This window comes from Pecten maximus, chromosome 13 (genome assembly GCF_902652985.1).
Source record: "Pecten maximus chromosome 13, xPecMax1.1, whole genome shotgun sequence".
In the NCBI taxonomy this organism is placed as follows: Eukaryota; Metazoa; Mollusca; class Bivalvia; order Pectinida; family Pectinidae; genus Pecten; species Pecten maximus.
This window is the reverse complement of record NC_047027.1, coordinates 38,602,378-38,619,867: the sequence shown is the minus strand read 5'-3', so window position 1 is coordinate 38,619,867 and position 17,490 is coordinate 38,602,378. Positions and strand designations below refer to the sequence as shown.

The window sequence follows — 17,490 nt, the reverse complement described above, 5'->3', positions numbered from 1 at the left end:
GATCAACCATTATCCGGGTAAGTACAAAATATATTGTCTGAACAATTGCAATCCTTTTACAATTGCTAATTATAGATTAAACAAAAAATAAACAAATCTAATTGCTTATTTCTGTTTATTTATTCATTTTATGTATTTATATAAATGCATAGATTTTTATTTTTGGGGAGCATACCAACACATTATAATAAAAGGTCCATATAACAGTAACCTTTTCCGGAATGTCGTAATAAACGCATAAAGAAAGTACGGTATAGTCTTTTTTAGTTTTGTTTTTTTATTTCTCTTATTTGTGCATATAAACTGTAACATTTATGAGAAAAGTTAATACCAATGTCAATTCAATAGACGAGCTTGTATTATTCTTATTTGGCTTCCAATAAAACGAACACTGAGTAAATCGAGACATTTTAAGGAGCGAGTTTAACCGATTCAATCTATCCACGGTTGATAGGGATATCAAAATAAACGTAGTTCACTAAGAGAAGGTATCGAAAATACTGTAAGATATGGACTTAGATGTTCCGCCCGGCCCCAAACCGTTTCGGTCCGTATTTGACTTATAATGTTCAATTGAATTGTGGTGCCATTAAATCAGAAATATGGGTATATTTTTTGAATATATCGAATACATCAGCCTTGGTTTAACTAATATTTTGTTGGGAAGTACATTTAATTATGAATTGTCAAATGAAGATATTGAATATTTCAGACTCACAAATTTAAGATTTTTAAAATTATCAATAATTATCCAATGCATTCTTACCTTTAAAATAACTATGTACATTTCTTTGATATGATCCTCCTCTGAACATTGTTTGTACTGTTGATGAATTTTTCATTATTTGGAGGAAATAGGGAATAATAAGTAGAAAAGAATAGGAATAATCAACACTACATCGGGTACTGATGGTAGTTCGTCCCCGTTTACCTGGGCGATACATCGGGTCCGTTTTCGTGGTCCAAACGGTTCGGCCAGTTGGACCGTGGTTGTTCATTTATGAAATATACACGGACCTGGTGATTTTATATTGTTTTCAGACGAACTTTGACAAAGACTTTCATGGCCTGTATTAACATTCGCAGGTCCGTCAAGATATATGTTTGACATATTACATTGAATAAACGAACTGTAGTTAATAAACAGGGAAAACTTTTCTTATTGATGTAGATAAATAGAAGAAAATCTATAAAATTCCCTTGACAGTCAAAAACAATTCAAAGTTACAATGGTTTCAGATGAGAATATTACACCGTGTATTAGTTACAAACAATTTTCTGTTTAAAGTTAATAAATCTTCGAGTCCGATATGTCCTTTTGTGCATGAGCGAGGTGCTTGGTAAGGTGCGAGTGTTTATGTATAGTGTATGAACCAGAAACAATTCATTGCTATGGAATTCAACGACTAATACAAAAATTTGAAAACCTATTAGATATCTTGGTAAATGCAATAAGGAATCCTTTCTATTTAGTACCGCATCACCTCAGGTCAGCCCAGTAGATAATTTATATAACCTGATGTTTTAATGAATCTTGATACTCTTGTTGATGTCATCAAATACCATTTCCTATTTCAAAAATGTCTAAATACTGTATTTTTCCTCTTTTTTCTTTCCCTCATATAGATATCTCCTCTTTTTCTTTCAACAAGCGTGTGAGTATGTGTGGTTGTGTGCAAAGGTGTGAGTTTATATGTATAATGTAATGTGGTATGAGTGAAATTACATGGATAGGATGATGATGATGATGATGGTGATGATGATGATTATGATTTCAAACCATACCTATTAGAATTGGTGTATGCTTGTGTATGTGATTTGTGTATGTGATTTTTATGTAATGCATATTATGGAATAAAAAATGTCTTTTAAATACTACATCAGGTGCTGACGGTAGCTCGTCACCTTTTACCTGGTCGGTAGCACAGGCGCTTGCATAGAAAATGATAATTAAAAAAAATGTTATCAGTGCAGTGACTATGTGTACTGTGTAATACAGAGCTTAACAGATTACACATACTACTGTCAAATAAATTGTTTTGAAAATCACATTTTCTATGCAAGCGCCTGTGGTCGGTAGGAGTGACCAGCGACAGTAATATTGTCACGTGATTAGAGGTACTGGCGTTACGAGGGATTAGTAGCCGTACTGGGAGGGGTGAACTGTACTTAGTCTACCTGAGGAGTCAAATCAAGAGTTACCTCCTTCATACTTACCAGGGAATGAATTAAAATTACGTACATACTAGTACTTTATATATTAAACTCTGAAACAAAATTGATATGTAAATGTTTAGAATACGCTGAACCGTTAATAAATAAAATTTGTTGCGTTTTTATGCGTTTGCAGTGATATACAAAAATGTATATGTATAACGTGTGTAGAAAATATGTACACCTGGGAAAATCGATTTTCTTTGGTATAAAGTAGTAGGTTTTTCTGCTGGCATCGATGCGCTCTTTTAACACAGGTGTTAAACGAGCTATCGTGCGTCTGATTTATATACAAACCTAACTAAAAAGTAAGTATATAGATCTCAGCTAACATTACGCTGTTGTTTACATTTCAAATACTTCGTTTGAATAAGCACTACTGCTGCAATTGGTTGCCGGAATTCAACCTCTGTTTCAATACTCTTTCCTGATAACAGTTGTGCTTTTATTTCTCTTATTAAATATCAGGAGGAAGAGAAACAGAGGGTCGGAACTCTCATTGTTCGACACATGGCTTTCGCAGCACATATATTTTATGTTTAAAATTTTCAGATGCATTGTATCATTCTAAGACCCCCCCCCCCCCCCAATATATATATTAACACATATACTTTTTCTGCATATGTACCCAGGAGGGATGAAGGAGGTTGTTACATTCGATATAAAATAGTCAACATGTACACTTAAAAGGAAGAGGATGGTCGTTTGTTAACTATGGAGGCTGACGAAACGTGTTAAACTAGCCTGGTTTTGAATTTATATGACACTCGTGTTCTTCTGTCATATTGTGTTAAAATATGTTCCGTGGGAATAGACACGTTTGATTTTGTACAAGAGTGTTAAACGAGCTATCGTGCGTCTGATTTCTAAAGAATCCAGGTTCAATATACACTGTATGACATTAATATGTTGTTGACGGGGCCTGGAGATAGATCTGTCAATGTAATTGTTGAAGATACGGCGAGCTGCTTTTTGATGGATTTGTTTTTAAAAGTTGGTCTATTTATAGTTATTTGTGTGGATCTCAGGCAGGTGTCATACTCCAATTGAGGTCATAAGATATGGTGTATGTAATTATATTACGTTGGACAACTTTATGTGCCACACCCCCCACACCCCCCTTCCCCCAGGATGTCCAATTGCATGTCTGCTCGAAGTTGTTTTAGTATCCACGTCATTTCTAAATGTTTCTGAACAATAAACAATCGTCTGCAAAGAGTTTAACATGTGAATTAACCATTTCAGGGAGGTCATTCATGAATGCAAGAAAGAGGTTGGGGCCAAGAACTGTTCCCTGGAGCACCCCAGAATCTACACGGATTCCTTAGATGAGGATGTACCATTTTGAATTACATTTTAAATAACTTGTTGAGTTCTGTCTGAGAGAAAGCTTGAGATCCAGTTTAGTGTGTTGTTACGAATTCCCTAATTGTTTAGTTTGTTGAGGAGCCTTTTGTGATGAACTTTTGCTTTAGAAAAATCTAATAGAATGAGATAAATTTTGTGCTTTACTGATAAATTTTGTGCAATTTCTTGAATGGTTTTGGAGCGGTAGATGCTGGCATTCAGATAGAATAAACTATATCTGTGCTCTAGCACCTTGCAACAAATGGGACAAGAGAAATAGGCTGATAGTTGATAGAATTGGGCGTCATTTTTTGAAGACAGGATTCGGACAGTGCCTGTATTTATAGACAAGTTAAATAGGATGTTGAGTTTTTCATTACATAGCACGGAAATTGTCAGGACCACGAGGCTTTGTGATGAATGAGTTAAGGAATTTTTTAACTCCATATCCACTGAGCAGATTATTCCTGTCATACTAGGGTATGTGGCTGTTAGGCTTTCCATGTGTGTTCTGAGTAGACTCTTTAGTAAAGGCTTTTAAAACTGATCATTGAGGATATCGGCTTGTAGTTTAGGATCATCGTGAAGGAGTCCATCAGCACCACAATGTGGAGTCGCCATCGTGAAGGAGTCCATCAGCACCACAATGTGGAGTCGCCATCGTGAAGGAGTCCATCAGCACCACAATGTGAAGTCGCCATCGTGAAGGAGTCCATCAGCACCACGATGGATGGAGTCGCCATCGTGAATGAGTCCATCAGCACCACAATGTGGAGTCGCCATCGTGAATGAGTCCATCAGCACCACGATGTGGAGTCGCCATCGTGAAGGAGTCCATCAGCACCACAATGTGGAGTCGCCATCGTGAATGAGTCCATCAGCACCACAATGTGGAGTCGCCATCGTGAAGGAGTCCATCAGCACCACAATGTGGAGTCGCCATCGTGAAGGAGTCCATCAGCACCACAATGTGAAGTCGCCATCGTGAAGGAGTCCATCAGCACCACGATGGATGGAGTCGCCATCGTGAATGAGTCCATCAGCACCACAATGTGGAGTCGCCATCGTGAATGAGTCCATCAGCACCACGATGTGGAGTCGCCATCGTGAAGGAGTCCATCAGCACCACAATGTGGAGTCGCCATCGTGAATGAGTCCATCAGCACCACAATGTGGAGTCGCCATCGTGAATGAGTCCATCAGCACCACGATGTGGAGTCGCCATCGTGAAGGAGTCCATCAGCACCACAATGTGGAGTCGCCATCGTGAATGAGTCCATCAGCACCACAATGTGGAGTCGCTATCGTGAATGAGTCCATCAGCACCACGATGTGGAGTCGCCATCGTGAAGGAGTCCATCAGCACCACGATGTGGAGTCGCACCTGCATGCGCTTTCATTTTTTTTTTTTCATTTTTTTGCTTTTGACGTAAACCCAAAAACTTGTAGGTTATCTTTTAACTGTGATGTTTTGCTTTGTCTCCATTCACAATTAACAATCATTGCATTCCTATTAGTACATGATTTCACTCCTTTTTAAGTTGTTAGAACAGTTCTTCGAAAAATTAAGAAACACGAGCCATTCCTTGTGGATCCAGATAATAAAAAGGCACCTTTATTAGAATAAAATAAAATAATTTAAATCCAGAGACGTATATAATAGATCTGTATGCTTTAATAGTTGCGCAACGAAACGGTTTGTCCGCGCGTCAACCCGTATAAACCAACTGTGAAAACCCGTTTTCCGGTCTGCTCGTTATAATATCACAGCCGGAAGTTTACGTGTAGCAACGTCATTGCGCAGCCTCGGAATAAAGATCCTCTCCAATCACATTGCGCCACACCGGCCTTCGACAATCGCGGAGTTCACAATATCATTTACAAGGCACATTGAATACTGTTACTACATCGATTTAAAACACATAAGAAATGTAAGTATATTCTTAACTTAAAATGTCTTCTTTGTGATGAGTACGACTTGTAGTTATCTATCAATTACCGGCCGGGCACTTGACCGGTCCAAATATTGCGTCCACGTGTCTGTTTTCACCGGCAAACGTAGTCGATCAGCTGTTTATGGCCATGTTTATTAATTATTACGGAAGAGTATTGAACTCTTATTACATCTGTGCTCTCTGAATCGCGAATTCATCCCTATCCTCAAAAGGGATAAGTCGTAATCGACCCAGTTGAATACAAAACATTATTTACATTTGAAACTTGATTTGACAGTACTTATGGTTTACAATATTTGTCAGCTTCGTTTTACAATTTTTTGTCTTTTTTTTTGTTTCCTGCTTTCACGCAATTGTTCCACCGGCCATCGTGTAATTTTCAGCTTAAAATACACCCTAATATTATTAAAGATTCATCCTTTGTTGAATAGTTGTGTGTATATATTGTCCATCTGTTCACTTTAAAGATATACATGTTATGTAACATTATGAGTGTATCAATATACTAGTTTCCATATGAACAACTAAGCTTCTCTAAATCATCGAAACAAAAGTGTCAATTTTGTTAGACGTCTGATAATGTTGTGTCTTGTATTTTTACCTTTCCCAGAATTGTTACCTTAATTTTGTAGCCAAAGTTTTGTTTGGTCCAACATAAGTTGCATCAGACATCATACTGACAGATGTGTCTGGTTTAGGGCCTCTGGGCCTGAGAACACCTCTGTATGAAAAGTGGAATCCAAACAATGTTAACACTGTCATATCAAAGTGTGAATTGTTTTAACATATACTCTATATGTAGTCAAATGGATCTATTGGATTGAGTGGATTTCTTATTGTTTTTCCAGTAGCCAGGATGGTAACAACCTCCAGACCAGGCCAATTATTGGCTATTACAGCGGTCTTTTTGTGTTTCTATGTATCGTTAACAGGTATGTAATTAGACCATGGAACAAAATGTAATGATATTTCCAAGTCACCACTAATCTCAATTGAGTTTGACTTATCAATCATGAAATGCCTCTATATGGTGATCTGACACATGTATACATTCACAGTCATTTTCGACTGAAAAATTGTTTATCATGATATAAGATTTTATGAAATATTGTGAAAGCTAAATCTTAACCCTTTGATGGGGATAGGGTCTAGAATGTATACTTTTCAAAATGGAGTTTTGAGATGCAAGTCCTTTCAAAGGTCCTATTCTCAGGCCAGGCTTTGATTTTTGCCAATTGAAATTTTTCCTATTAAAGAAAAAACTGATACCTAATTATATAATTAACTTAAATAGAGTTCTCATTTAACATTTACAGAACTTGATTTTGATGTTGTAAGTAATTTTGTGTCTCTGTATTTACAGCTGGTTTTAATTTAGCGGTTATTGCAATAGACCTGGGAAGTGAATATACAAAGATTGCTCTTGTCAAGGTAAGATGTCCTCATGCTTAACAAAGATCACTCAAAGCTTAAGGCGTTCTATTCCGATCGATGTTGGGGTCCACATACAACACACTACACAGAGATACGATTATTGAAGTATTTTGAAGATAATTTGATCAACTTTGTGAACATGATTGCTTTAAATTTATTTCTGGTGTATTACATATTATATTACATGCTTTTTATTCCATTGTCACCTCTCACACAAGTCTGGGTTTAAATTTATGGTTCAAAAGGTCATCATTATTATGAATAGAAGTTCAGACCACTACTATGATGTTCCTTTAACTGTGATGTCTTGAATGTGTTCTAGCAGAATAAAACAATAAAGGAGTAATTCTAAAGATAATAATAAATTTTTATTTTTTTTATTATAGCCTGGTGTTCCTATGGAAATTGTGCTGAATGAGTGAGTATTGGCTTTTCTAACCTGTTAACCAATGTGATTAAAATCTAAAGTTCTCATATTAATTTCATACAAACTTGTATCTATGTTTTTTTGTATTAGGTTATTGATTCCAATTTCAAGTGGTTCATTAATATTGGACAGTATTGAAAATAATAAGGCTGATCAAAAATGTTAAGATATTGAATTGTTTCATCACTTATACACCTGGTCACAGGTCACATACACCTGGCCACAGGTCACATACACCTGGCCACATACTCTGTAAATGTTTACATTGGTAATGATTTATAGCCATTCAATGTTTTTACCTTGATGTAATGAACCGTGTATATCTTGTATTTGTCAGTGAGTCATCCAGAAAGACTGCATCCATTGTGGCAATGAGAGATGGTGAGAGACACTATGGACAAGCTGCTGTCAATACGGTAAGGAATAATCTATTTTACTACCTCCATTGTGGTTCTATGGGAAGGAATAATCTGTTTTAATACCTCCGGGTTTAAGACTGTTTCTGTATTTGATTAATACCCTGTCTATGGTTTCTGTCCTACAGTATTTAATTGCTTCCCGGTCTATGGTTTCTGTCCTACAGTATTTAATTGATGCCCTGTCTATGGTTTCTGTCCTACAGTATTTAATTGCTACCCGGTCTATGGTTTCTGTCCTACACAGTATTTATTTGATACCCTGTCTATGGTTTCTGTCCTACACAGTATTTGATTGCTACCCTGTCAATGGTTTCTGTCCTACAGTATTTGATTGATACCCTGTCTATGGTTTCTGTCCTACACAGTATTTAATTGATATCCTGTCTATGGTTTCTGTCCTACACAGTATTCTATTGATACCCTGTCTATGGTTTCTGTCCTACACAGTATTCTATTGATACCCTGTCTATGGTTTCTGTCCTACACAGTATTCTATTAATACCCTGTCTATGGTTTCTGTCCTACACAGTATTCTATTGATACCCTGTCTATGGTTTCTGTCCTACACAGTATTTAATTGATACCCTGTCTATGATTTCTGTCCTACACAGTATTTGATTGCTACCCTGTCTATGGTTTCTGTCCTACAGTATTTAATTGATACCCTGTCTATGGTTTCTGTCCTACACAGTATTTAATTGATATCCTGTCTATGGTTTCTGTCCTACACAGTATTTAATTGATACCCTGTCTATGGTTTCTGTCCTACACAGTATTTGATTGATATCCAGTCTATGGTTTCTGTCCTACACAGTATTTAATTGATACCCAGTCTATGGTTTCTGTCCTACACAGTATTTGATTGATACCCTGTCTATGGTTTCTGTCCTACCGTATTTAATTGATACCCGGTCTATTGTTTCTGTCCTACAGTATTTAATTGATACCCAGTCTATGGTTTCTGTCCTACATAGTATTTAATTGATACCATGTCTATGGTTTCTGTCCTACACAATATTTGATTGCTACCCTGTCTATGGTTTCTGTCCTACACAGTATTTGATTGCTACCCTGTCTATGGTTTCTGTCCTACACAGTATTTGATTGCTACCCTGTCTATGGTTTCTGTCCTACACAGTATTTAATTGATACCCTTCTATGGTTTCTGTCCTACACAGTATTTGATTGATACCCTGTCTATGGTTTCTGTCCTACACAGTATTTGATTGCTACCCGGTCTATGGTTTCTGTCCTACACAGTATTTAATTGATACCCTGTCTATGGTTTCTGTCCTACAGTATTTAATTGATGCCCTGTCTATGGTTTCTGTCCTACACAGTATTTGATTGCTACCCTGTATATGGTTTCTGTCCTACACAGTATTTGATTGCTACCCTGTCTGGTTTCTGTCCTACAGTATTTGATTGCTACCCTGTCTATGGTTTCTGTCCTACACAGTATTTGATTGATACCCTTTCTATGGTTTCTGTCCTACACAGTATTTGATTGCTACCCTTTCTATCTATGGTTTCTGTCCTACACAGTATTTGATTGCTACCCTGTCTATGGTTTCTGTCCTACACAGTATTTGATTGATACCCGGTCTATGGTTTCTGTCCTACAGTATTTAATTGATGCCCTGTCTATGGTTTCTGTCCTACACAGTATTTAATTGATACCCAGTCTATGGTTTCTGTCCTACACAGTATTTAATTGATACCCAGTCTATAGTTTCTGCCCTACACAGTATTTGATTGCTACCCTGTCTATGGTTTCTGTCCTACACAGTATTTGATTGATACCCTGTCTATCTATGGTTTCTGTCCTACACAGTATTTGATTGATACCCAGTCTATGGTTTCTGTCCTACACAGGGGGTTCGCTTCCCTAAAAAAGCGTTCTGGTATCTGATGCACATCGTAGGGCTGAAATATGAGGATCCACAGGTGGCGTTGTACAAGAAACGGTTCCCATACTACACCCTTATCAAAGACCAGGACAGGGGCACAGTGTTGTTTCAACTGGAAGAGTGAGTTTATTTCCTTTGGATTGTAATACTAATTATAATAATCACTGACTACTTGTTTAATTTACACTTAATTATTTCACGTACATGTACATCTTCAGCATACAGATATATATACCGTATTTAACCTAATAAGGGCGCAGGGCGTGGGTAATTGACAGTGGGGGCGCCCTTATTAAGATTAGTTATTCTGAAGTTTTATGAAACAGACTATACCTTATAGCAGAATACCCAAGGTTGTGGAAACGGTAAAATATTCAGTCATAAAAATATTCCAGATGAAGATATCTATTCATTATCATATATTAAGCTTAAACATCACTTGAATACTCCTGTAAACTTGTAAACCATGCCAGCTGATCTTTAGACCAGAGAACGTGTGGTCCACCATTGATGTTCAAATGGAACTCTTTTATGTGTTCTATTTATAGAAACAGGTGATTTCCCAGATCATATCAGACATCGTTTTCTTTGACCTCATAATTGATTTACAATGTCTTTTACTAGCTTTCTGTTCTGAACAAAAGTTATTTATCAACAAGAATGAAGTCTTTACTTTATCTTCAAATAAAGATGGTAAGTTATTATTTGTATGTGTGTTTAGTTTTGGGTGCTCTTTGCACTGACATGTCATCTGTAGCCTAATGTAGGAATACACAAAATGTGGCGAAAACATGTGTTCCAGTTACTTAATTTGCTGAGGAAAATTGAACACATAAAGTAGCAAAATATTTCACATCAATTATTACTTTTGAACACCATTTTGACACTCAGTCAAAGATTTATTTCCTTGAAAAAAGGTAGGGGCGCCCTTATTAGGGCAGGCGCCCTTATTAGGTCAAATACGGTATTAGAAAAGTGTTTCATATGTTGACCACTGTTACATGGAATGTTTTATTCCAGAGTGTATTTGATAAATAAACAATTCATCTAGACTCTTAAAGTAATTATGACAGACAGCACCATCAAAATGATGTAACATTTGCATTAATTTATAATTTTCAGTGAATCTACCTACAGCCCAGAGGAACTTATAGCTATGCAGCTAGAGAAAGCAAAATCTTACGCCGAGACATTTGCAGGTAATTGAAATTTCTACATGTAGAGGAAAGTAAATTTTATACCGAGTCATTCTCAGGTAAATTGATAGTCCTATATAGAGAGGAATGTAAATTTTATACCGAGGCATTCTCAGGTAAGTTGATAGTCCTAGGCCTTCTTATAGAAGAAGGTAAATTTTATACTGAGGCATTCCCAGGTAAATTGATAGTCTATATAGAGAAAGGTAAGTTTTATACCGTGGCACTCTCCGGTAAATTGATAGTCCTATATGTAGAGTAATATAAAGACAATGAACCATTTACAACTGAAATACATTTTTCTACTCAAGAAGCATAAGGCTTTAGGATTATAGAGTAATTCTATACCTCACCAGTCAATGTGGTACAGAGACATGAGGAGGTACGTCTGGTTGTTAATGCTAAATGATGCCCCCCCCCCCCCCCCCTTCTAAATTAATTGTCAGCAATTTTACATGTCTATTTCCCTTCTTGTCTCAACAACACCAGCAGCTACAAAGGCGGCTGGTTCATGTTCCATGTTTTAAAGTAAGAAAAAGTACACATATGTTTTATTGGAATTGTGAAATGGATTGATAATTTCTCTTTGGATTTTATTTTCTGTTTTTCATGATTTAATTCCTGGTAGATACTTGGTATATTAACAAACCATTTAAAACATTAAAAGTATGATGTACAGTTGTACATCTAAGGTGACAGAAAAGACCAATGGGCGTCCTGTTCTAATTTCAGATCAGCCAATCAAAGACTGTGTTATAACTGTACCAGTGTTTTTTAGCCAATCACAAAGAAAAGCTATCATCCAAGCTGCAGAAATGGTGGATCTAAACATTTTACAGATCCTCAGTGAGAACGCTGCAGGTAAGACATGGATCTCCATGGAAAATTAACTTTTACTTAAAATTCATTTTATTGAAAATATCATTTTAAAGTAGTTGTTGTTGAAAGATCACTGAATTGAAATCATTTTCATGTATAATTTAAATTACTTACATCAAATTTTTTGTAGAATGGCATGTTAATTGGTTTGCTTCTTCAGATTTATAATGTAAAAAACTAACATTTTGTTTGTAGTTGCCTTGAACTATGGTGTGTTTAGAAGGAAGAATTTCAACAGCACGATGCAGTATTACATGTTTTATGACATGGGAGCAACTAGTACTACAGCCACAGTTGTTGGTAAGTACAGATGATATACAGAGTAAATATCCAGGACCCTGCGATATACAGAGTATCCGGGACCCTGGCACTACGGCCACAGTTGTTGGTAAATACAGATGATATACAGAGTAAATATCCAGGACCCTGCGATAAACAGAGTATCCGGGACCCTGGCACTACGGCCACAGTTGTTGGTAAGTACAGATGATATACAGAGTAAATATCCAGGACACTAGCACTACAGCCACAGTTGTTGGTAAGTACAGATGATATACAGAGTAAATATCCGGGACCCTGGCACTACGGCCACAGTTGTTGGTAATTAGTACAGATGATATACAGAGTAAATATCCAGGACCCTGCGATAAACAGAGTATCCAGGACCCTGGCACTACGGCCACAGTTGTTGGTAAGTACAGATGATATACCGAGTAAATATCCAGGACCCTGCGATATACAGAGTATCCGGAGATAAACAGAGTATCCGGGACCCTGGCACTACGGCCACAGTTGTTGGTAAGTACAGATGATATACAGAGTAAATATCCAGGACCCTGCGATATACAGAGTATCCGGAGATAAACAGAGTATCCGGGACCCTGGCACTACGGCCACAGTTGTTGGTAAGTACAGATGATATACAGAGTATCCGGGACCCTGGCACTACGGCCACAGTTGTTGGTAAGTATAGATGATATACAGAGTATCCGGGACCCTGGCACTACGGCCACAGTTGTTGGTAAGTACAGATGATATACAGAGTAAATATCCAGGACCCTGCGATATACAGAGTATCCGGAGATAAACAGAGTATCCGGGACCCTGGCACTACGGCCACAGTTGTTGGTAAGTATAGATGATATACAGAGTATCCGGGACCCTGGCACTACGGCCACAGTTGTTGGTAATTAGTACAGATGATATACAGAGTATCCGGAGATAAACAGAGTATCCGGGACCCTGGCACTACGGCCACAGTTGTTGGTAAGTACAGATGATATACAGAGTAAATATCCAGGACACTAGCACTACAGCCACAGTTGTTGGTAAGTATAGATGATATACAGAGTAAATATCCGGGACCCTGGCACTACGGCCACAGTTGTTGGTAATTAGTACAGATGATATACAGAGTAAATATCCAGGACCCTGCGATATACAGAGTATCCGGAGATAAACAGAGTATCCGGGACCCTGGCACTACGGCCACAGTTGTTGGTAAGTACAGATGATATACAGAGTATCCGGGACCCTGGCACTACGGCCACAGTTGTTGGTAAGTACAGATGATATACAGAGTAAATATCCAGGACACTAGCACTACAGCCACAGTTGTTGGTAAGTATAGATGATATACAGAGTAAATATCCGGGACCCTGGCACTACGGCCACAGTTGTTGGTAATTAGTACAGATGATATACAGAGTAAATATCCAGGACCCTGCGATATACAGAGTATCCGGAGGTAAACAGAGTATCCGGGACCCTGGCACTACGGCCACAGTTGTTGGTAAGTACAGATGATATACAGAGTAAATATCCAGGACCCTGCGATAAACAGAGTATCCGGGACCCTGGCACTACGGCCACAGTTGTTGGTAAGTACAGATGATATACAGAGTATCCGGGACACTAGCACTACAGCCACAGTTGTTGGTAAGTACAGATAATATACAGAGTATCCGGGACCCTGGCACTATGGCCACAGTTGTTGGTAAGTACAGATGATATACAGAGTATCCGGGACACTAGCACTACGGCCACAGTTGTTGGTAAGTACAGATGATATACAGAGTATCCGGGACCCTGGCACTACGGCCACAGTTGTTGGTAAGTACAGATGATATACAGAGTAAATATCCAGGACACTAGCACTACAGCCACAGTTGTTGGTAAGTATAGATGATATACAGAGTAAATATCCGGGACCCTGGCACTACGGCCACAGTTGTTGGTAATTAGTACAGATGATATACAGAGTAAATATCCAGGACCCTGCGATAAACAGAGTATCCGGGACCCTGGCACTACGGCCACAGTTGTTGGTAAGTACAGATGATATACAGAGTAAATATCCAGGACCCTGCGATATACAGAGTATCCGGAGATAAACAGAGTATCCGGGACCCTGGCACTACGGCCACAGTTGTTGGTAAGTACAGATGATATACAGAGTATCCGGGACACTAGCACTACGGCCACAGTTGTTGGTAAGTATAGATGATATACAGAGTAAATATCCAGGACCCTGCGATATACAGAGTATCCGGAGATAAACAGAGTATCCGGGACACTAGCACTACGGCCACAGTTGTTGGTAAGTACAGATGATATACAGAGTATCCGGGACACTAGCACTACGGCCACAGTTGTTGGTAAGTACAGATGATATACAGAGTAAATATCCAGGACCCTGCGATAAACAGAGTATCCGGGACCCTGGCACTACGGCCACAGTTGTTGGTAAGTACAGATGATATACAGAGTATCCGGGACACTAGCACTACAGCCACAGTTGTTGGTAAGTACAGATAATATACAGAGTATCTGGGACCCTGGCACTACAGCCACAGTTGTTGGTAAGTATAGATGATATACAGAGTATCCGGGACACTAGCACTACGGCCACAGTTGTTGGTAAGTACAGATGATATACAGAGTAAATATCCAGGACCCTGCGATAAACAGAGTATCCGGGACCCTGGCACTACGGCCACAGTTGTTGGTAAGTACAGATGATATACAGAGTAAATATCCAGGACCCTGCGATATACAGAGTATCCGGAGATAAACAGAGTATCCGGGACCCTGGCACTACGGCCACAGTTGTTGGTAAGTATAGATGATATACAGAGTATCCGGGACCCTGGCACTCTAAAACTGTTTTGGGACATAGTTTTTAAAAGTACAGAGAAAAAAATCTAACTTACTATATATCTCAAATGATGAATAAGAACTTATGTTATGAAATTGTTTCTTTGATGGATGTGTGTTTACTGAGTTGAATGACAATAAAACTTAGGTTTGAGTTTAAACAGACTATAGAAACAACAACAACATCTCAACAATTTACACAATCAGTATATTAGTGTGTGTGTCACATAACCAACATTGTTAGTGTGTGTCACATAACCAACATTGTTACAGTGTGTGTGTCACATAACCAACATTGTTACAGTGTGTGTGTCACATAACCAACATTGTTACAGTGTGTGTGTCACATAACCAACATTGTTACAGTGTGTGTCACATAACCAACATTGTTACAGTGTGTGTGTCACATAACCAACATTGTTACAGTGTGTGTCACATAACCAACATTGTTACAGTGTGTGTCACATAACCAACATTGTTACAGTGTGTGTGTCACATAACCAACATTGTTACAGTGTGTGTCACATAACCAACATTGTTACAGTGTGTGTCACATAACCAACATTGTTACAGTGTGTGTCACATAACCAACATTGTTACAGTGTGTGTGTCACATAACCAACATTGTTACAGTGTGTGTCACATAACCAACATTGTTACAGTGTGTGTCACATAACTAACATTGTTACAGTGTGTGTGTCACATAACCAACATTGTTACAGTGTGTGTCACATAACCAACATTGTTACAGTGTGTGTGTCACATAACCAACATTGTTACAGTGTGTGTGTCACATAACCAACATTGTTACAGTGTGTGTCACATAACTAACATTGTTACAGTGTGTGTCACATAACCAACATTGTTACAGTGTGTGTGTCACATAACCAACATTGTTACAGTGTGTGTCACATAACCAACATTGTTACAGTGTGTGTGTCACATAACCAACATTGTTACAGTGTGTGTCACATAACCAACATTGTTACAGTGTGTGTGTCACATAACCAACATTGTTACAGTGTGTGTCACATAACCAACATTGTTACAGTGTGTCACATAACCAACATTGTTACAGTGTGTGTGTCACATAACCAACATTGTTACAGTGTGTGTCACATAACCAACATTGTTACAGTGTGTGTGTCACATAACCAACATTGTTACAGTGTGTGTCACATAACCAACATTGTTACAGTGTGTGTGTCACATAACCAACATTGTTACAGTGTGTGTCACATAACCAACATTGTTACAGTGTGTGTGTCACATAACCAACATTGTTACAGTGTGTGTGTGTCACATAACCAACATTGTTACAGTGTGTGTCACATAACCAACATTGTTACAGTGTGTGTGTCACATAACCAACATTGTTACAGTGTGTCACATAACCAACATTGTTACAGTGTGTGTGTCACATAACCAACATTGTTACAGTGTGTGTGTCACATAACCAACATTGTTACAGTGTGTGTCACATAACCAACATTGTTACAGTGTGTGTGTCACATAACCAACATTGTTACAGTGTGTGTCACATAACCAACATTGTTACAGTGTGTGTCACATAACCAACATTGTTACAGTGTGTGTGTCACATAACCAACATTGTTACAGTGTGTGTCACATAACCAACATTGTTACAGTGTGTGTGTCACATAACCAACATTGTTACAGTGTGTGTGTCACATAACCAACATTGTTACAGTGTGTGTGTCACATAACCAACATTGTTACAGTGTGTGTCACATAACCAACATTGTTACAGTGTGTGTCACATAACCAACATTGTTACAGTGTGTGTCACATAACCAACATTGTTACAGTGTGTGTGTCACATAACCAACATTGTTACAGTGTGTCACATAACCAACATTGTTACAGTGTGTGTGTCACATAACCAACATTGTTACAGTGTGTGTGTCACATAACCAACATTGTTACAGTGTGTCACATAACCAACATTGTTACAGTGTGTGTCACATAACCAACATTGTTACAGTGTGTGTGTCACATAACCAACATTGTTACAGTGTGTGTCACATAACCAACATTGTTACAGTGTGTGTGTCACATAACCAACATTGTTACAGTGTGTGTGTGTCACATAACCAACATTGTTACAGTGTGTGTCACATAACCAACATTGTTACAGTGTGTGTGTCACATAACCAACATTGTAACAGTGTGTGTGTCACATAACCAACATTGTTACAGTGTGTGTGTCACATAACCAACATTGTTACAGTGTGTGTGTCACATAACCAACATTGTTACAGTGTGTGTCACATAACCAACATTGTTACAGTGTGTGTGTCACATAACCAACATTGTTACAGTGTGTGTGTCACATAACCAACATTGTTACAGTGTGTGTCACATAACCAACATTGTTACAGTGTGTGTCACATAACCAACATTGTTACAGTGTGTGTCACATAACTAACATTGTTACAGTGTGTGTGTCACATAACCAACATTGTTACAGTGTGTGTCACATAACCAACATTGTTACAGTTCGTGTCACATAACCAACATTGTTACAGTGTG

General features: G+C 38.1%; 1 protein-coding gene across 2 annotated transcripts in view; it reads left to right on the top strand.

Moving 5' to 3' along the window:
- Positions 1-5,373: 5,373 nt before the first annotated feature.
- The window catches only part of LOC117340285 (hypoxia up-regulated protein 1-like), a 49,483-nt gene continuing 37,366 nt past the window's right edge, over positions 5,374-17,490 (top strand). For both annotated transcript variants that reach the window (XM_033902053.1, XM_033902052.1), the window contains exons 1-9: positions 5,374-5,492; positions 6,365-6,448; positions 6,880-6,947; positions 7,337-7,368; positions 7,715-7,793; positions 9,672-9,826; positions 10,829-10,905; positions 11,635-11,763; positions 11,977-12,081. In XM_033902053.1, coding sequence (XP_033757944.1) covers positions 6,373-6,448; positions 6,880-6,947; positions 7,337-7,368; positions 7,715-7,793; positions 9,672-9,826; positions 10,829-10,905; positions 11,635-11,763; positions 11,977-12,081 — 721 coding nt within the window. In that variant the 5' untranslated portion in view covers positions 5,374-5,492; positions 6,365-6,372. The remainder of the gene's footprint in view (positions 5,493-6,364; positions 6,449-6,879; positions 6,948-7,336; positions 7,369-7,714; positions 7,794-9,671; positions 9,827-10,828; positions 10,906-11,634; positions 11,764-11,976; positions 12,082-17,490) is intronic.